Source organism: Protopterus annectens, chromosome 4.part0, assembly GCF_019279795.1.
Source record: "Protopterus annectens isolate FY-2018-M chromosome 4.part0, PAN1.0, whole genome shotgun sequence".
NCBI classification, from domain to species: Eukaryota; Metazoa; Chordata; order Ceratodontiformes; family Protopteridae; genus Protopterus; species Protopterus annectens.
The window spans coordinates 1096610941-1096633319 of record NC_056733.1 but is presented as its reverse complement, the minus strand read 5'-3'; the positions used below and the strand labels follow the sequence as shown (position 1 = coordinate 1096633319).

Below are 22379 nucleotides of genomic sequence, written 5' to 3'. Positions count from 1 at the left end.
AAAAGTCAAAGTCAGTTCATATGTCAATGCAGGAAAAGTATTAAAACTCGGTGGTCGACATATATATATATATATATATATATATATATATATATATATATATATATACACACACACACACACACACACACACACACACACACACACACACACACATACACACACGCACACACACACATTTATATGTATACATGTAGATGGGTGTACTTAGCAATCCCATCCTGATGCCCACATAACTAACATTCATTTACACGAGACAAAATTAGCAAAAGATGAAATACCCAAATGGTGAAATTTTTCCAGGGTAAGTAAACACTTGCCCAGCATGCCCTTTTCTCCACTGTAGTACAATCCTGGTATTAGTATACATAGTTAGAGGGGTGTGGGGGGCATAGTTCCCCACCTAGGTGGGTTTACTTGCCTCAGTGTGTTTCATTTAAGTTTGGACAAGTGTTTACTTACCCTGGGAAAAGTTTGCCTTTCAGGTGTTTCATCTTTTGCTGTTTTGATCTCGCTTAAATGAACATCGGTTATATGGGCACTGGGATTTTGAAGTAGAGCCACACACACACACACACACACATATATATATATATATATATATATATATATATATATATATATATATATATATATATATATATATATATATACACACACACACACACACACACACACACACACACACACACACACACACACACACACACACACCATCTCCACTTTGATACTAGAAAGCTACATCTATAGTGAATTTGTGTTTTTCAGCACAAATTGTTTAATTTAGTTCATCTTATGTAATGCTATAAACAATAACTTATTTATGACCTGCATTCCTATTAGTCAGTTCCTCCATATCACTTTATTCTACACCAGATGTTGACCCTAGAAGCTACTGGGGCGTGATACTGTAATAACATACATTAATAGCGACCCTTTAACATTAACCACATAGCTTTGGTTTTATGCACACCAATGATGGAAAATGTTGTGGGGGGAAAAAACAACTGGGCCATTGAGCACATAGCCACTCTCCTTATCATACATGCATATAGGATTCTGCTGGGAAACTAAACGTATATGAATTGTCCTGTCAGTTACTTTTACAGTTATAGTGGCCCATTATATAACAGTAATCAACTTATGACTGCTGTGCTAATTCAACACAGAGATGCAAAAAAAAAATAATGACAGTAGTAACAAATGAATGCAATTTAACTTGACAACAACAAAAAGATGTTAAGAAAACAATACAGCTATGCATCAGAAATTTGACAAAGTCATTCATAAAGTAAAATAGGACTTGAGCACTTAAAGGAGTTATTCAGTTTCATCTTCACTTGTGGACTCACTGCCTGAGTACGATTCTGGCTCTGCATTTTCAGACATGTGGCTTTGTATTTCATGCGTTGGATTGACAACAGTGTTGACATTTTTAATAAACTGTTGATGTGCCTCTTCTGTTAGCCACCCTCCCTCATTTAGGCAGTTGATGACATTAGTAACTGCAGGAGTCTGAAAAAGAAACATATATAGGACCAGAATTCTAGTCAATAACATTAATTGTGACAGGCACACCAAATTATGCTTAACAGGTGGATTTTATATTGACTTATTAGCAACAATGTTTAGTTTCTTATTCCATTTCATCATTCTTCCATTCTCTGGTTCTAAGGTAACACTTGTAACAATTCATCCTTCTCTCTGGTCACCCTTTTGTTATAACAATGTAGTCTTGAAAGTAGAAAGATCAGTTCCATATTACGGCTGATTAATGATGATTATATAATCATACTAATTTTTTTCTAAGTACGGTCTTAAAATGCCAGTGATTTATACTATTTTATTGCTTTTGTCCAGCTGTAGTCTGACACTTAGCTGTGTAATTAATTTCCACACTTATATATTAGGAGACAAAGCCAAGCATTTTTATTGGCAACATTTTCTTGTGATGGTGTACATTTTTCCACCTGTCACTACATCCAGAAAGATGGTAACTCAGTCTGATTCATCTTGCTTTGTTCAACTACCACTAACTGCACCAGTGAGGTCCATAGTTCTTTCATTCGCCACACACAGCCAGGTGGTTATTTCAGCCAAGTTGTCTAAAGTACGTGCAAAAACATAATAAAATTATATGATCTACAAATCAAGCAGGATCTACTGCACTGGGCAAAAAAAAAAAAAACAGAGTAATATGTTTACAATGCAAATCCAAAGAACCGCAATAATTTATTCACTTATTTTTGTCTACTAGAGATTGAGGGTAATTTTATTATTCACACACCTTTTAGTCATATTTCTTATAATGAAATAATATGCAGTAGTGCTGACATGACTGCAGGGGAACTGATCATATCAGAACAGAATCACTTTCTGAATACTTTCTAGTACTATCGATGAATTATTATCTGTAGTTAGAAGGACCAGACCATTCTTTTTTTTTTTTCTATCGCAAATTAAATCACTCAAAATTTAGCTTTCAATTATAAACAAGCAATAATATGACAAAAAAAAATTTTTATTTAACAAGCAGTTTCAGGTTTAAATTATAGAGTTGTTGTTTAGATAGTCGGTGCATTCTTGATTCCTTGCCGGTTTCAGGACAGGTCTTACTCTCCACATACTTCCAAAGGAACATTATGCATTGCACGTACATAGAAAATGATATGAGAGTATACTTCAATAAATCAATAATCAACGTTTGAGGAGTGTTAATCCAATGACTTCATATAAAATCAGCATCCAAGACTATAAAGCATGGCTCAGAGAATTAATTTATATTCAAAATAAGGTTTAAATTGATATCTGCAATATACTGACATATTTTGGCAAGGCTTTCGAGAGTAATTGGTTAAAGTGTTTGAGAGTCACTGTGTGTGCTGTCTATCTGGCCAAATGCTACAGGTCTGCTCATTCAATCCCCAAAATGGCAAGAGCCCACTATGGCATGGCTGTCATTCATGCAGTCATCAGAAGACTTTTAAATATGCACTTTACGCTTTCTCTAAGCACAAATGCAAATTCCTAAGGGGTGAGCACACAGTGGGGTAGCTGTATGGCCAGCCACCTTCTTGAATGAATACTTCTATCCCCATAGGCTCAGCCCCTCAGTAAAGGCAAACATCCCCATCCATCTCTATTCTCAACTAGGGACTATGACTTCAGCAGTGTGTGAGAACTTGACTTACGCCTACAACCCACCATGATGAGCAGGATCTGCATTAATAATTCCTCTGCCCCCCCCCCCCCAGCTGGTTCTTCAAGCAGCCAGGCTTTAATGCGAGACAACTGTGTGTAACTCAATGAATGAGGATACTTTCATATACACATGTATAAAAATATTACACATGTATACATATACACAGAATTGCATACAACTGACTCAGGTTTATAGAGGAGAGTCTATTCCACTGACGGGGGAGTCTCTGCGACACAACTTTGTCCCACCAACAACGTCTATTAATGTATAGGTTCATAGGATGTTACTAGGCTATTGGCCTGGAGGCCCTTATAAGCCTAGCCAAGAATTTCGCCCATGTTCCCTCAAAGTCAGCACTCTTCCTTTGAACCTGATCTTGTAATGCACAATGCATCACATCACTGGAATGGGCTTTATTATGGGTTCTTAAGTCCTGTGCCTCCTCTTCCTCAAGGTTGATAAAACCTGACTCGAACTGGTAAGGAGTCCTGCATCAACCAAAAATTGCTTTTCCTTCTACATTGCAGTATCTATCCATATACACACACATATATTTTATATTTATATATAGATAGATGTCAATATAAATATATATGTGTGTGTATATATACACACACACACACACATATATATATATATATACATACATACACACACATTTATATATATATATATATATATATATATATATATATATATATATATATATATATATATATATATATATATATATACACACACACACACACACACACACACACACACATTTCAATTACATTAAGACAGAGGCAACACATAAACCTAAGAGTCCAGGTGAAGTCAAGCTTTGTTTGGACATGAGAAAAACGTAAAGCTTTAAAATGGAAAAGGCAGCTAACCCATCTACTGGAATACATAAGACATGCAATATTCATGCAATATAAAAGATTGATATTTAAGAGTATATTCTTCAGATTAGATCTTAATGAATGTTAGCACAACAAGTCATATATGTAATTAAACATGCCAAGAACATCAGCTATGATATTATAACCTATTGTAGGCATAGAAAAATTCATGCTGAAACTGTTAGAAAAGTGCTAGAATGACTTAAAAAGAGTAGTCTTACACTTAGTAAAGTTTGAATTGACAAGCATAAAGTACAGTTTTGTACCTACCATAAATGTAGATGTCCGATAGGTATGCATCTGCAGTCCTTACATATGGGTTTGTCCTGCCTCAGGCAGCCCTTCGGTCGGCCGGATTCCAAAGTCTGGGTCCGGCGTCGGCTGGTGTCGCCCTTTCCCCGACGTCAGAGCGCCTGGGGTATAAAAGAGTCAGCCGACGCCATCTTCCTCAGTTTTTCTTGCCCCAGATGCCAGGTGCCCTCTAAGGAAGGCTAAATTTGGAGAAATGCAAAATATTCCAAACATGCACAGTAATAAAAAACAAATACACCATAATAGATAACCCCAGCTAGCTATAAGAGGGATAAGTACCCAAGAAATACCACAGAGGGGAAGGAGGGAGGGAAAACCTGACTGCAGATGCATACCTATCGGACATCTACATTTATGGTAGGTACAAAATTGTACTATGTCCTTCAAGGATGCATCTGCAGTCCTTACATATGGGTAGAATACCATAGCCAAGCTGGGGGTGGTAGGATCTAAGAAAATGATGGTGTAGCTAAAATGCCCCGCAGGACTGCCGTAGCAAAGCCTGCTCTGGATCTGGAATATAAGGGCAAATTGTAATGCTTGGAAAATGTATGCACGGAGCTCCATGTAGCAGCTTCTAAAATGTCCTTGGTAGCCACCCCTCTTAAAAAAGGCTGTGGAGGTGGCTGTGACTCTGGTGGAATGAGGCCTGATGTTAGCTGGCACAGTTTTTTCATGATAAGAGTAGCAGAATCGAATGCAATTTCCTATCCATTTTGAAATTGTCTGTTTGGAAATTGCTTTGCCTTGAATGCCTGCAGCATATGCTACCAGCAGCTGGCCAGTTTTTCTGAAAGTCTTAGTTCTGTCCAAGTAGTAGCGTAACTGTCTGTGAATGTCCAGGGTATGCAGAAGTTTTTCTCCCTTGTTTTGCGGATCTGGAAAGAAGGTAGGCAGGTGAATAGCTTGGTTCAATGAGACCCTGGATACCACCTTTGGCATGAATGAAGGATTGGTTCTCAAGGAGACTCTGTCCTGATGAAAAATATGAAATGGTTGTACTGCCATGAGTGCCTGCAATTCAGATACTCTTCTTGCTGAGGTTATGGCCAGAAGGAAGGCAGTCTTCCAAGACAGGAACTGTAACTCTGAAGATGCTGCTGGTTCAAAGGGAGGTAGAGTCAACTTTTCCAACATGAAGTTAAGGTCCCATGTAGGCACTGGTGGTTTTCTTGGAGGATTGATGTTTTTAATTCCTCTTAGGAACTGTTTTAGGAGAGGATGAGAGAAGACAGGTGGATCAGTATTGTATTCTGCTGAAATTGCTGAAGCATGAATTTTATGGAAGAGTAAAAAGGCCATTGTGGAGCATTTCTGCCAAGTATTCCAGGATATGTGCCATGCTCATCACTGTAGCATCTAGGCCCTTTGCGGTGCTCCAAGTGTGGAATCTTTTCCATTTTGCTGAATATGCCTTTCTCATGGAAGGTCTGCGAGCTTCCATGATGATATCCTTCACTCTCTTGGATAGCTTTTCCTGGTGAGGAGTCAAGGTATTCTCCAGGCTGTCAGCTGCAGGGTTTTCAGGCTGGAGTGCAGAGTTTTGTAATTGTGCTGTGTCAGGAGGAGTGACCATTGTGGTAGAGGCCACGGTTTCGTGTGTGACAGGCATCGTAACAGTGGGTACCAGTGCTGCCTTGGCCAGTCCGGGGCTATTAGAATCACTTTTGGCTGCTCTGTCCTGATTTTCAGTAAGACCCTGGTCATTAGTGGAAGAGGTGGAAATGCATACACTGTTAGAGTATTCCAGCTGAAAGAGAGAGCGTCCACTTTCCATGCTTGTGGGTGGTATGTCCTTGAACAGAATTTCTTCAGCTGATGATTGTGGTGGGAGGCAAAAACATCTATGTCCGGCCTCCCCCAAGATTGTGTTATCTGAAGGAAGATGCCTGGGTGTAGCATCCATTCGTGTGGATCCATGGTATTTCTGCTTAGGCTGTCCGCCAGTATATTGTCTTTTCCTGGCACAAACTGGGATTGCAGCTCTATATTGAGTTTTAGGGAAAGTTCCCAAAGATTCATTGCTAGTCTGCAAAGAGGGTAGGAATGGGTACCTCCTTGCTTGTTTATGTACCACATAACTGTGGCATTGTTTGTCCTTATTAGCAGGTGGCCTTGATGTAGAAAGTGCTTGAAGGCCTCGATTGCATGCATCACTGCCAGCATTTCCTTTTGGTTTAAGTGCATGCGCAATTCTTTCTGAGACCATAGCCCTTGGATGCATCTGTCCTCCATGTGTGCTCCCCATCCATGGTCTGAAGCATCCGAGGTAATAGTTTGGCTGGTTACTGGTTTGCTGAAAGGCAGACCTCTGTTTGACTGGCTTGCTTGGGCCCACCACAGGAATTCCTTTTGAAGGCATGGAATGAGTGGTATCAAAGTTTCTAGGCTGTGATTGTGCTGAGACCATAAACTCCTTAGGTACCATTGTAGTTTTCTCATATGCAGCCTTGCTTATGGAATCAGAAGAATGCACGATGCCATGTAACCCAGGGCCTGCAGGATTTTCCTTGCAGTCATCTGAGTTTGTTTTGTCAGATTTTTGAAGTAATCCAGTAGTTGTCTTTGTTTTTCTTCTGTGAGAAAAGCCATTTGGGTGGCTGTATCTAGTTCCGCACCCAGAAAAGTTATTCTTTGGGATGGCACAAGCCTTGACTTGTGAATGTTGACTGTGTATCCCAAGGCCTGCAGAAGGCGGATGGCATAATTCAAATGTTTTTCCCAAAGCTTGTTGGCTGTCCGCTTGTATAAGGCAGTCGTCCAGATACGGGTATATTTGAATCCCCTGAAGTCTGCAGTGTGCAATTACTGATGCCAGGCATTTCATGAATACTCTGGGCGCAGTAGATAAGCCAAAGGGCAATGCTGAGAATTGATAATGCTCTGAACCTGCAAGAAATCTGAGGTGTCTTCTGCAACTTTGTCTGATAGGGACATGCAGGTATGCCTCCTTGAGGTCTAGAGTTACCAGCCAAGACCCCTTGCCCAGCATGGGAAGGAGTTGCTGTAGGGTCAGCATTTTGAATTTTGGCACAATGAGATAAGTATTGAGTGCGGACAAATTGAGAATAGGCCTCCATTGTTTTTCTTTTCTTGGGACAAGGAATAGTCTGGAATAAAATCCTTGGCCTTGTTCTGCGAGAGGAACCTTTTCTATAGCTTTCATTTGCAATAGGTTGGCAATTTGTTTTAAAGCCTCTGCCCTTTGATTTGGTGGCAGGTTTGGCATTCCTTTTCTTTTTGGTAATGTATGGAAATGGAACCTGTATCCCTTGTCTATTATTTGCAGTGTCCATTTGTCCCTTGCAATACTGTGCCATTTTCTTGAGAATAAAGACAATTTTCCGCCCAAAGGTGCTTCTAATTGAGCCCTGGTTGGCAGGATCAAGGTGAAGTAATTGAGTCTGTCCTTGTGCAGCAGTTGTTGGTCCTGCACTACCTCTCTGGTTAGGAGGCTGCCACTGACGTCCTCTGTAGGAGCCTCTAGCTTGCCCTCTACCTCTGGCACGCCTGTTCTTGCCTCTTTGATATCTCTCTTCTGGAAAGGACCAATTCTTAGAAGGCCAATTTCTGCTGAATCTTGGTGGTTGTACCTGGAGGAAATCTTTGACTGTTTGCACAGATTTAGCCTTTTCCTCAAATTTCTTTAAGACCTCCTGAGCAGTGGAGCAAAATAACTTTTGCTTTTCCAGTGGAGCATCCAGAAGCTTAGCCTTAACATGATCTGGCAGAGATTGTTCCTTCAGCCAAGCATGTCTACGTATGACTGCACCTGTCATTGCTGACCTACATGAAGCTTCCAATGCATCATAACCACACTGCAAGAAATGGTTGCTAACCTGTTGTGAATTATGTACCAGATCCTGAAGTGACTTACGGTCTAGGGGTCCAGGAGAAGACAGCTTTTTCTGCAATTCATCCAACAAATACTCTTGGGTACTGTATCATATGAAATTGACAAAGCCCTCATAGACAGAGTGGAAGAAGTATACACTTTTTTACCCCATCTCTCTAAAGCCCTGGACTCCCTTTCAGAGGTGAGTGGATTTTTAGTAGTGGCAGCTGCAACCCCTTTAAGACCCTGGGAAATAGTTTCTGGGTCAGCAGAGTGGGCCTTGCAAAGGAAATGATGCGAGTCCGGGACCCTGTAGTACCTATCGGGTTTAACAGGAGCCGGAAGGAAGGGTGTCAGGGGTAGTGCTAGACTCAGAATACACATCATCAATGACACTTAAAACAGGAGGAATAGCCAAAGGTCTATGCTGAGGTAACTGAAGAAAAGTCCTTAATCTCTTCCTGGAATCGGAGAATTCCTGGCCCTGCCATTGGAAATGCTCTCTCATGGAGTGAAGGGTCTCCCCAAAGGACAGCTCTTCAGGAGGGGAGGCAGAGGGAATGGATTCCTCTGCATCAGAATCCTCGTAGGCCGTGAAGGCCTCCTCCTGGTAATCTGATAGAGCAGAGCCATCAGAGGACTGAGGATCAGCGGACTCAGCCCTGGGCCTTTTGTCTAGAGGGGGTTGAGAGCCCCTGTCCGGATGAGGCTGGGATCCCCTGATTAAGGAAATAAGATCCTCAGCCAAACTTAGTATCTGTGAACCTGTAGTGGATCCCTGAGAAATAGTCTTGGGAGGCAGAATTTTTTGTTGCTTAGCAGCTTTAGCCCTAGTGAATGCTTTAATGGACATGGATGCAGGGGGACTGGCTGCTCCACGTGCTGGGGTAGTCTTGTCTAAGGGAATGGTGTCGGTAGTTTCCTGAACACCGGCTTCTGAGGGTAAATCCATAACCGACTCATAAGAAGCCTCCGGGGCCGAGGCTGTCGGTTGTACCGTTTCCATGGTCGGAAGTACCAAAGACTCGATTTCAGCCAAGACCGAGACACTCGCAGTAGGCCTAGGCGTGGTTTCAGCCGAAACCATGGTCCACGTGTGTCGGCCTTTGTCCTTCCGTTTTTTGGTTAAATGAGAAGTCGGAGTCTCCGACGGCATTTTATAAGAAAAACTAGCCCCAAAAAATTCCTCTGCAAACTCCAACCGACGCCTAAGAGTGCGTCGATTAAAAGAGGCACAGGCAGTACAGGCTGAGACATCGTGGTCTGGGCCTAGGTAAGGGAGGCAGTAGGAATGGAAATCCTTATGAGGTATTTGTTTCCCACAAGTCAAGCAATTATTAACTTTAAGCGTTTGATCTGACATCGGCTGAGGCAAGAAAGAGTCCCCAATGGGGTACTTAGCTTTTTTGAAGTCTTCGGTAGCTGAATTTACAGGAGCTGGCCGACCGGCACTTGCGAACTGCTTCTGTTTCGGGCACCATGCGGCAAGAAAGACTGGGGAAGATGGCGTTGGCTGACTCTTTTATACCCCAGGCGCTCTGACGTCAGGGAAAGGGCGACACCAGCCGACGCCGGACCCAGACTTTGGAATCCGGCCGACTGAAGGGCTGCCTGAGGCAGGACAACCCATATGTAAGGACTGCAGATGCATCCTTGAAGGACATCTTGAGTTTTATGGTTTCATACTTTCAAAGAACAGCATGTCATCTGACTCCAAAATGGTAAACACAAAAAACAAGATGCCGTGTTTGGTCCAAACAAGCAGGTTAAGAATTTTTTCAGAAATTACTTACTGCAGTTACAAGCTGAAAAAAAAAAAAAAAGACTTCGGCATAGTCATGTGGCCTTTGTATAGTTGGTGCAGAAAGATGTGGCATTTACTTTTACAGCGAAAAAGAAAAAAAAGACACTTGAAAGCAGAGATTTTGAAATCTGATATCACAATGTCTTACTTACATGATATCATGTTAGAATGAAATGCAAACTCCCGGTCCATCCCACAGCCCCACAGAACAGTCTACAGTAGTAGCAGATATGCTAACAGGCCTTGGCCAGATGATGGTATATATAATAGCAGGAATTGACCAGATGATGGCATATATATATCTATCTATAGCTATATATATATATATATATATATATATATATATATATATATATATATATAGCAGGTTTTGTCTAGGTTGTGGTATATCTGCTAGCAAGCCTTAGCCAGAAGGTGATATGTCTTGGACAGATGGTGGAAAGTGACATCTCTAAACTGAGGAAGCAGCCTTAATTATTGTTTAAGAATGTGGGCATTTTCATGTATACATGTGTATTAAAAACTTCTCATTAATCATAGATAAACATTTATAATCATTTAAAGAACTACACACTGGGCATTATAATTTAGTAAATGAAAAACTCTTTCTTACAAGTTACCATTGGTTTACCATAGTTTTTCAGGACTTGGATCTGAAGGAGATGTTCTACTTATGCCGCCGAGATAATAAGTCAGCGGTTACATTTAGAACAACCACATACTAAAAATACAAAACTTCCTTTCCTCATACTGTACTGCCATCCCTAGAGAATGATTCAGTACTTTCACATATTGAAAAAGTATCACTTAGCAGTTTCTCCCACTCTGTGAAATTTCTGTTCTAGTCTACAGTTTCAGTACACACCATACTGAGCAGAAATGAAAGCACGCAGCATCTTCATTAGGAATTCATCTACCTTGCTGTTGCATCACAGTGCCCTTCACATCTGAAAACGTTTTGTTAAGACAGGCAAACACAGCAAAGTAACTGCAATTGTTTTTGTTATTTCACACCAACTAAGCTCAAAGCTGCTCAGGTTCAAAATTCACAATTCTGATTATGGGCTGTCATAAAAAAGCTGCAATGTTTTTCTTACTCCTGGAACCATACACCTCTTAAACCTTTATAGTCTGAAGATGAATAAACCTGATAACCATTCAGAACAGCTTTACAAATTAGTTCAATTTTGTAATCCAAGAGTTAAAGCAATCTGTCTGACTCAGGGGAGGGAGACAGAACTTGAAACTCAGAAAGATTCACTTTTAAAAAGGCTTAATTGCTGCATTTATTTAGTTATTTATGTATCCTTTTTATGTAGAAAAGCCGTATGTAAGAGTCAGTGCTAAAAGGTCGCTGACACATTTACTGAGGATTCTCAGACTTGATGGTATTTCTGACTACTTCCATTCTAAGAGAATGGGGCTGCCATTCTCACAGTGTAAAGCATTATAATCGTGCCATCTGCATCATTACAGTGTATTATAGGCAAGAACTAGTTTTTCCAAAAAAAAAAACAAGGTCATTTCAGCGTGTCAGCCCTATGAGAGTCATCCAGGGTTAAGGAAAAATAAAATTAGTAATTATTCTGGTACTGTCAGGTTTGGATTATATTAAACGTCATAGTGAAATAAAAGGTGTATTTTATATATGGGTCCCCTGCATTTTGTTGAATGCAGTTTGACAAAAATGCAGGGGTGTAGTTTAATGTCAATGGTACGGATAGGTAGGTAGTGGAAATGTTGATGGTGTATAATGTCAAAAAAGGTAAGTGAGGTTGGAGGGGCGACAGTGTTTGTTAGTGTGTATGTGAGTTACGGGTAGGGACAGGGATGAGTGAAGGAGAGGTGTTGTGCGTTTGTGTACTTTAGGGTTAAGGTCAGGGGTTAGGGGGATAGATATAGCATTGCTTGTTTATCTAAATGTGTCTTGTGTTGTGGCAGTGTAACAAGAAGGTTTTTATGAAGTAAGGTGTAGGGCTAGGATTGAGGGAAGGGGCAACTTTAGGGTTGACACCCATTACTAAGATATTGCAAGAAGGTGGGGATGTATCAGGTCAACAGTCTCAAATTATCTTATATACAACATAGACTTTTAAAGAAATACTTATTTTAAAGGATTGCCAATAATTCTGCATTAAATGTGCAACTATCAGTAACTTTAGTCATTCTCAAAATGCCATGGGTGTAAAAACAATAAGCTGCATGTTTTAGCTGTTGCAATGGTAAAATGAACGCATCTCAGTACAACTCTATAATGGGACTTGAACATGAATCACCCAGAAAAGAAAGGGATGATACACTGTACTAAAGCCATGTTATTCAGAATCCTGAAAAGCTAGTAAGGGTTTCCACAGACTAGTAAGTGCAGATTAATCCATCATTCTCGCTGAAATCACAAATACCTGCTATCCTGTGCTGTAGTTAGACCAAAAGTCAACTTTCCAGCACCATATATAGATGACTAAGGCACACACACAAATTCCTATTCTGTGCATGAAGAACTTATTAATGCCTTCTTACAAAAGCTAAATGGCTTCCTGTAATAGCATAAGCCACCTGCTTCTTGTCTACCTTTCCATTCAAATTCATCATTAATAGTGTAGAAGACAGTAGTGGGAATTTATCAAAACCTGTACCTACCCCCTTAGAGACACTAATGAGGAAGTAATCTCATTTAAGAGCCCCCTTTAAATTTGCAACTAGAAATTTTACATGATTGTTCTCCGCAGTTGGGTCATAGCTGAAAGGGGCCTCATTTATCAGTAACATAAAAACAAATAAAATAGAACATCACATTGCGGTGGTACGGCAATAGCATTGTAACCTCACAGCAAGAGGTTCTCCCGTTCGATTATCGGCTTGGCTTGGGAGGGCCTTCTGTGTGGAGTCTGCATGTCCTCCCCACAGTTGGATAGCGTTCAAAAGACATGCATGTGTAAATGGGCATGCTTTCGTTGAAGGTTGGGCGTCGAGCTGGCACCTCAGCGTTTCGTAAAAATCTACTGCCAATCATTAGCAGACCGGAGTTCCGCTGTGGCAACCCCTTACCGGGAAAAAGCCGAAAGACAAACAAAACATCACATTGCTTAACCTCAAAAACAGCAGAGATTGGTAAAGGTGTTCTCCTATCAAGATTTGAATTCAGACTCCTCCCTCATTGGAGCAGCAACACAAAAAAAAAAAACACCCTGCAAGTAATAACCAACAAAATCCACATATTTATAATACTTTCTCAGTAAAGCAGGATCGTAACTGCTATATTTGTTGCAATGCTCATGGTCTCCCAATAAAAAAGCAAGCATACCTCCTCTTGGGGTCTATCCTATACAAAAATATCTAAAGTGATACATTCAACAACTTTGCTAGAGGACTAGTATTTAAACAATCCCAACTACAGCCTCCATTCCCAAAACCCCACACCCTCTTCCTACACTTTCCACAAATAAAGACAGTACCAGCAATAGTTTTTTTTTTTTTCAATGCTATATTGAATCCCTCCCTATAGCCCTGAACAATAGCAACTCCTCCAACATATTCAGGAATAATTTAATAAAGCTATTTCAGCAAATTGTAACACACAAAAAACCCTAAGCCTCCTACTTTCCATATTAATCTTAAAAGAAAATACATTTCACTTCTCACATACTGCAGCATAAACAAGAAGATATGTTTAATAAAATATACTCCTAAATTTCACCCTTACATCATGATTAGAAAATTATGTTTTTATTTATTTAAGACAAATACAGATAAGAACAACTGCTAATGTGATAGTCATTACCAACCATTCCTTACTTGAAATCCCCTCACTAGCTTCATAGCAACGCTCTTCACAATGTGCTTTTCCTCTAAAGAGTGTTGTATACACATCCAATTGTGGCATGCAATTCATGTTATACCCCATAGAGTACTAGCCATGTTACATGCAAACAATTATTTTATATAAACCTCATTATGTCCTGTATGGTGCAAAATATCTGGCATTCTTTTCCTTGTTTTACAATCTTCTTTCTTCTCTCTATCAATGACTGTATATACACATACATAACATAAATTCTCAGATTCACCCAGTACCACTCAGCCAGTGTCAGATGCTTTTGCTTGACGTATGCTTTTTATGCTTGCTTAACTAAAATTTGTAAGTGGTAAAATTATATTGTCCCTCTTTCAGTTTATACCACTATGCTAAATTTGGAACTGGTCCAGACAAATAAATAAATAGACATAGTAATATCTCAGGTGCTTCATTGCTAGACTGTCACTTTTATCAAGAGATCTGTAAATAACATTTGTTATAGCTTAAAGTCAAAAATACATCCAAGAACAATGGTACCAAACTACTACCAGCCCATAGACCAGGCATGACCTGTTACCATTTTTTAATCTGGCTCACTAAGCTTTGCCCAAATACAGTCTGCTTACTTTACAAACAAAATCCATTTTGCAATGTGAATTGCACTGAAAATATTTATCTTTGCACTTCAGTTTGCCTGTAGAAATTTCCCTCTCTCTCATTGTTTTGACTCTAGAGCCAGTGTGTGTGTGTTGTGGTGGGGGGTTACATTCTAAGTACTTTTGCTACCCATCTATTCGAGCTCCAGGAAACAGCAGTACGACAGCAGCCATGTATCAGTAGTGTACTGCATTGCTGTATGCCCAACACAGTTGAGTCATGTGTAGGCACTGACAGTGAACTGGCAAGCCACAAGAAATGCAGTGCTGCACAGTCTAGTTGAGGAGTACACGAGTGAGTGTATGTTTCCTAGGCTGATCAGACACATGCAGCGCTGCCATTGTTCAAGTTGTCATGTTGCTACCCTGCATGTCTGCAAGATGATGTGAGGCTGTTTTTGTGGTCCACTTGTCACCTTCAAGGATAAAACCCAATATCAGTGCCTCTTAACCTAAGCTTTTCACAGCCATAATTGTAATTTCACTGAATACATTTAGTAACTGGTATACAATTAAATGTGTGAATGTGCCATTAGTCTGGCCCTCAACTCTTTGGATGAAGCCTTATCAAGACCTCAAGGTATTAGAGTCTAAGACCATTTAATCAGAAAGTCAATTAGCAACCTAGTATAGCAACTGTGGCTTTCTAAAAATGACATCTGACAGTCAAGTAACTATTGATCATGGCAAGGGATGAGGAGACTTTTTAAAGCTATATTTTCTCTATTAAAAAGTACTAGTGTTTTGTAAATAACCTACAGGATTACCAAGAGATAAACAGTGATCAAACATGAAAGAAAATCCAGGAATTGAAGGTTTGCGAATTATTAATAACCAAAACAATGTGGTTGTGTCCTTTGGACCCATATGTGGTACTCCTGTTTACTATGAGATCTACCTTATTATATTTTACAAAGAGTCAGAACTGTGTGTAAGATGTCCCAAGTGTGTGCATCATCGACTTTTATTATATTTACTGCCTTATCTATGTGGATTTGTAATTTTAAATTACATTTTGTGAATACAGCAATTTGTGATACCACTGTCTCAACAGAAATGACAAAGACTGATCAAATCTTCATGTGATGACTAAGAAAGACATTCACGTCTTCTGGTCTTCCAAGTACCTGGATACTGTAACCATGTTAAGAACACAAAGCAATTCAACTTTCATACAGCACCTCATGTTTATAATGTCTGACTGTTTCTGGTAATTTATGTCCCATTTTGAAACAAAAGTGCAATGTAATTGCACCAATGCATCAGGTAATTGCTGGCACAATCGACATCCTGACATTTACTATTTTATATCCTAGATACGGTTTTCAACCTATGCATTTTAAGGATACTAACATTTCAGCACAGTTTCTGAGCCTCCAGTTCAGTATCTAGTGTCAACATCAGTTTACATCATATAACACAGCCAACTAATTTAGTTTCATGTCATGACCAATTGGCTTCATGGCACAACTGGTGGCTTTGAACCTAGTGATAGTGATAAATGTGATGTTCAAGTTATCCATATGCATACGGATCCTTTTTTTTTTTTTTTATCTAGCACGGTCACAAAAGATGCAAGTATTTTGTGCCTTCTGCAACAGTTATAAACTGCTACCAGTAGTATTAGAAACAAAAATAAATGAAAGCTGGAAAACTAAATTCATATGCTTAATCATTTACAATACTGAAAAACTAATAAGTAACAAAAAGGCAATAGTCTTGAAACAAGTTAAAGAAACACCAAAGCCTTAATTATTATAATCATGATTTGGCATAGCTTCCTAAAATGTGTTATATTTTTCAATACACAAATTTACTTTCACATGACATTTTATCTCTTTCCAATCACTTTTTATTTCTGACACAAAAATATTAAACACATTTCATTTAAATACTTAACTTTTACAGATATTATATACGCAAATTCCTCTTAAAGTTGTAAGAATTTTCTACACTATTAGTTATTAACATCTGGCTAAAAAAACTCTGAAATCAGGCCATTAGGAAAATATGTCCACGTTTACCAATATTAAAAGGCGAGAACTGAGTTTTCATTTCTATTTTTTTTAACATTTTATGATGAAACACATACTTTACATTTGGGAGGTGCTTTGGATATACAGACACTAACTCCAGAAGCTTCTTAGCTTAGCTACTGCAATATGTTCTACTACATCCATTATTATAATATTATTATATTTGTACAAAACCAAACAAGGTCACTAAATTTTAAGAATAGAATTTTTCTAAACTTCACAAGAACTACAATGAAGGTATTATTTAAAGTAATACTGAATCCTAACAAAAAGGTAAAGGTTATTAATTAATTATGAATTCTTTTTTATTTAACCACAAAAACCCAACTAGTCACAGGACACTTTCTTTAATGTTTAGCATGAATCACAGTATATAAAGACCTATATTATTCCAAAACAAAATTATTCAAGGACACAAGAGTGACAAAGTACACACGTGAATCAGCTGCTGGCATTATTATTTATTGGACAAATCTATTCCACAACAGTCCACAGTTGGCAAGCTGATGTATTGCAGCAGGATGCAACTTCACATAGACAATTGCTGTGTGCTGCATGTAAAGTCAGAAAGCTGATATGTACAGGCATGCTTTATCCCAGACTGCAATGTACCACTGGCCACTGTGGGGATGGGTTTCTATGGCAAATGGAAAAATTACTTAAAATGGACCACTATCTAAATCCTGACAGAAAAATGCCAAAGAATCTGAAAAGTAAGGTGTACAAGACACTGGTGTGACCAATACTACTGTATGGTACAGAAACCTGGGCAGTAAAGATAGAGCATATAAGAATGCTAGAGGTGATGGAAATGAAGTGCCCGAGAAGGGTAGTAGGATGCACACTGTGGGACAAATGAAGAAATAAGGACAAAAAGGCAGAAGCCAAAGTAGCTCCAGTTGCAGAAAAGATCAATGTGAACAGATTATGGTGGTTACGGCACATGTGCTGAAAAGCAAAGACAATTTGGTGAAGAATATTTGGGACAGACAGGAAGAAGGCAAGAGTAAATGAGGGCATGCAGCAAAGAGGTAGATGGATTGTGTGAAAGAAACTCTGCAACAGTCAGGCATGAGTGCCAAAGATGACAGGCATTTGGCATCGAATGAGAGATGATGATGACAGCAAACACGACACACTGACCCCATGCAGAAGATGAAAAAAAGGGGGATGATGATGACTGATGATGATCAAGAGAGACAACAGTGCAAATTACTGATATCGAAATTGCCATTTTATATGTTCATTGCTTAAAATGGCCTGCCATTTTAAGCCTAGCCAATGTCTTTTTTGGTGCTTGAATTAACCCATCCCAAATGGGGTTAGACTGGCCTTACCCATCTCACGTTCGATAATTACATATTACCTCTACTGAAAATAGCTGAGATCATACCACAGACAATCTGAGGGACCTATGCATGGGATAAAGTATTTAGGAGCTACCTTTGTCCATTAGTAGTGCAAGAGGTAATCCCAGGGAAATGTTTCCGATTCCTATCCATAGATCCACGTTATGCTTATTCATGGACATGGATGAACTTTGTGTGCATGGGGAGTCTGTTCCACAGCAGAAGTATCCTTTGGGACATATACCTGTTCTTCCACACCATTTTGTTGATGTTGTAGAAGTGGTTTAGATCCTTAGACCAAGTATTTCTTAAGCCACTTAATTTGCTGATAAATAGTAAATCAATCAGTCTTGGTAAGACTATGCCTCATATGCCAGTCACCTCTTAGCAGTCTGTGGGATACCTAGTATAGTGACAGAACTTTGAATTGGTCCATGTAAGATGTATTGTTTAGGCCTTGTATCGCTTTAGTAAGGTATCTCTGTGGTCATTTCAGTTACAGTTGCTGCATGTGTCTGTGCAGATACATGTCAAGAGGGGCATCACACTAAATGATAGCCTATAAAGGACAGGGGACAATAGCATCCCTATATCTAGGCATAATATCTTTGTTTAGAATTTGTGCAAAACTGAAGAATGTTCTTATTACAATGGACATGTGGTCAAAAACTGGGTCACTATCCACATAAGTTCTGAAATCCCAAACAAATGGGTCACATATTAGGGGGGTGTATTGTCAATGCTGTAGTTCCTCAAAGTAAGAGGACTTCCCAAAGGGTATAATAATGCATTTTTGGCATTTAGTTTCACGCCATGATTTTGGTACCAGTTATTTATTTGGGAAAAACCTTACTGCAGGGCAGCTAAGTCATTAGTAATTTAAGGATTCAATAAAAGCTCCTAACTTGCAATCATTTACAAACATAGTCAGCCAGAGCCCTTTGATTTGGCTTTTACTTCAGAGAAGTAGAAGCCCAACAGGAGAGGTCCCAATACATATCCTTAGGGGGCTTAACTTGTGATTTGTCTCATTGTGTAGGTAACTTCCCCCACATTAAATTTCCTGCATCCTGTCAGTGAGCCAGCTGATAATCCAGAGGGTGACACAGGGGTTTATTCACAGTCTTTTTTTTTACTTTTCGACTATGAATGAGTGGGAGACTGTGTCAGCTATGCAATGTGCACCATTTTACCTTTACCCATTGTTCTGGTGACCTTTTCAAAAAAAAAAAAGTCCACCAGAATGATCAAGCATGACCTCCCTTGATGAATCCAAACTTAGACAGGTCAGGTGTTTGGAGGCTCTCTATGGCCTTATTCATTAATCAATAATCGGCTAAGTTTCAGGTGTCTTTTCAGAGGATTCCATATCTGTCAGCATGAGAGAACATGGATAGTTTGTACCCGTCTTCCCTAGGCTTTTGAATACTTCCTAAAAATTTACCCACCCCCTCACATTCTTTTTAGCCAATGCCAAACCTACTAACATAGCAAATCAAATCCAAAGAAAGCTAAAAGTGTCACTGTTCATGCTAGGAACCTAAGTAAGTAACACTATATCATACAAGATGTCTTCATTCTGGAGACTACAAACATCTATGCCATTACCAAGACATGGTTTAAACCCATAGAAAGTACTCAGACAGTGCAATGATTCAGTGCCTTTAACACATTTAGACCATCAGCTGCACAAATAGGGGCAAAAGGTTGAGGAATGTCAATCTATATTAGCAGCAAGCATAACTCTATATTGGCTAAACAGTACAATGCCCTGGAATCTATCCATGTGCAAATCACAATAGACAATATCCCATACCATACCCTAGCAATGTATAGGTCACCCTCTATGTTCACAGAATCCCAAAACTTACACCTAGACATACTGGAGACACCATTAAACCAAATACCCCATTTCTGAGAGAATTTAACTACACCTCTGTGGATTTGGAAACATACATTGCTTTATACTCGCAGGCACAATAATCCCAAGACTTTTTACACAAATACCACTGACCAGCTAGTGTGCACAATCAGTAGATGTTCCAACATGCTGGATGTGGTACTCACAATATGGGAAAGCTCTAACCTTAATAGGGCATATAACAGAAGGAAAAAATTATGGCAAAATCAGGAAGAGCAACTCCCATAATAATAGGAAGTTTCTAATTAAATGAAACAGGAAACTAAGATGACTAATTAAGTCAAACAAGTCCATTTTTGAGGTCAAGATAGCCTCACAGTCTGAAGATAACCAAAAGGCTTTCTAAACCTATGTCTGAAACCTGAAGGACAGCACACATTAGTGTGCCAAACTAGTTGTCAGTGGTGCCACTTTCACTGAGCAGAGCGACATAGCGAATTTGCTGTATGACAAATTCAGCATAAACTTCATTACCAATCCCCCCATTCTCCTTCCATGAAATACTTAATAACATACCCCTCCAACTATTAGCAGGAAACAGGTCCTGCCAGCACTCGCTAAGGCCAAAAACACACCCTTAATGGGCCCTGACAATATCCAGGGATGCCTTCTAAATTGCTTGAAACATGACCTATCAGGACCATGTATGTCACTTTTCAATGATAGCTTCAAAATAGGGTTTGTATCATGAGAACAGACTGCAGCAGTTATACCACTTCACAAGGGTGGACCATCAACCAATCCAGGAAACTACAGATGTATTAGTCTGACTAGTTTAATAATATGCAAAGCCATGGACGAGCATGAACAAAGACATCGGCAACCTTCAGACACTGGATCCAACCCAGTTTGGCTTCATCAAGGGAAAATCATGCCTACTAAACCTGGTGGACATCTTTGAGAAGGTCAACAAAACAATGGAGGAGTGGAAAATACAATACCCCACTTGATTACAGATGACAAACTCGCCAAACTGAGCATAAACCTCTACAAAATTCACTGGATTGCCTGCTCACTGACAAACATGGCGAAGGAAGTCAAGATCAGTGATACTACCTCCACTAAGAGACTTCTCACCAGCAGGGTATCTCAGGACTCTGTGCTGGAACAGCTCCTATTTGGTACCTACTTCTCAGAGGTAAAGACTAATGTCAAGAGCCTTTGGGTGACCAAGTTCACAGATAGATTCCCCTACAGCACAAACATCTTACAAGAGGGTCCAAGTGACTGGTGCCAAAGTCACAGACTAAAACTCAATGCCAAGAAAAGCATTATAGTGCCTTTTGAGAAAACTGCCACTGAGGCTAATAACGCCATTGATAAAACACCCCTAAAAGTTTATTTATTTATTTAATTTTATTTACATTTGTTCACTGGGATACGTCCGACTGGGCAAAACTGCCCATTTTCAGTGGAGGCCCCTGGAGAAAATCTCCAAATATAGTACACAGAAATTTGCAATAAAATTATACAGCATTACAAACAGCATTAAATACAATAAAAGAAACACAGTGGTAAACAAGATAGTAAATATAGGGTGCATATAGTAACTTTTGAACAAGTAAAGATAGAAATAAAAACTAACATTGAACTAAGACAACATTTGTAGAAAAATGGATGTCTAAGTCATGGCCACAACATTAATTAGGAAACAGAATTAAGACACATAACTAGGGATTGGCTGAGAGTTCACCCAGCAGTTAGGAATCTGAGAACATATGTAGACAGTAATCTGGCAAACATGTGGCCAAGGTAGTAAGAAAATCTTTCTATGTCACCCCACTTATAAGTAAGGGCATAGCATCCAGGTCCAAGGAAGTCATAGTACCACTTTATTCGGCCCTTATCATACCCATCATTTAGTATAATGACCCTTCAGTATGTACCTAACCTAACCTATGCAACAGCTGGAACACCCACAAAGGTTCCTTACCAGAAGACTCCAGGGTATAAGCACATTATCCTGTATGGATCACCTTAAAGCCCTAAAACTATACCCTGTCTCTTACAGGTTACTGAGAGGCAATCTATGCTTGGCATGCAAGGCATCCATGGATCCAGCTCTGATAGTCCTTATGCACATCTGCAAAATGAAAAGGATCAGAACCGCAACATCCAAGAATTTAAATTCTGCTTGTGACATACATAAGACTTGCTGGTGAGACAGATATGTGTCTCAGAGGATCCCCATGCTCTGGAACAGGCTCCCCATCCATGTTAAGCAGAGTCCAGCCATAATCCTATTTAAGCATAACCTTGAACAATTGATGGGAAGTCAGAAATTCACCCCAGGTCTGGCTTCCATGTCTCTGATAGAGAGATGCAGACAGTAATGCCCAAACTAACATACCCCTCCATAAAACCTCTAGAAACTTCCTAACATACCTCTCCTAATAACGCCTCCTCCTCCAGTCCTCACCCAAACAGTCTTCCATAATGTAGAAAAATGGTTTATGGAACACTCTCTCCTTCTTAATCCCAAAAAAACAAAACTTCTTCTCTTTACCCCTACAAACAAATCACCAACACCTTTCTTCACTATCTCCTCTAACAACACTACCTGTATTAGTCCAGATAAGAC

At 39.5% G+C, this 22379-nt stretch overlaps 1 protein-coding gene across 1 annotated transcript in view; it reads right to left on the bottom strand.

The window, feature by feature from the left end:
- Positions 1 to 661: 661 nt before the first annotated feature.
- Positions 662 to 22379, bottom strand: part of LOC122800414 (cadherin-23-like) — a 406400-nt gene continuing 384682 nt past the window's right edge. Inside the window, exon 5 of the mRNA XM_044069862.1 lies at positions 662 to 1515. Within this exon, the coding sequence (XP_043925797.1) occupies positions 1321 to 1515 (195 nt within the window). The 3' untranslated portion in view covers positions 662 to 1320. The remainder of the gene's footprint in view (positions 1516 to 22379) is intronic.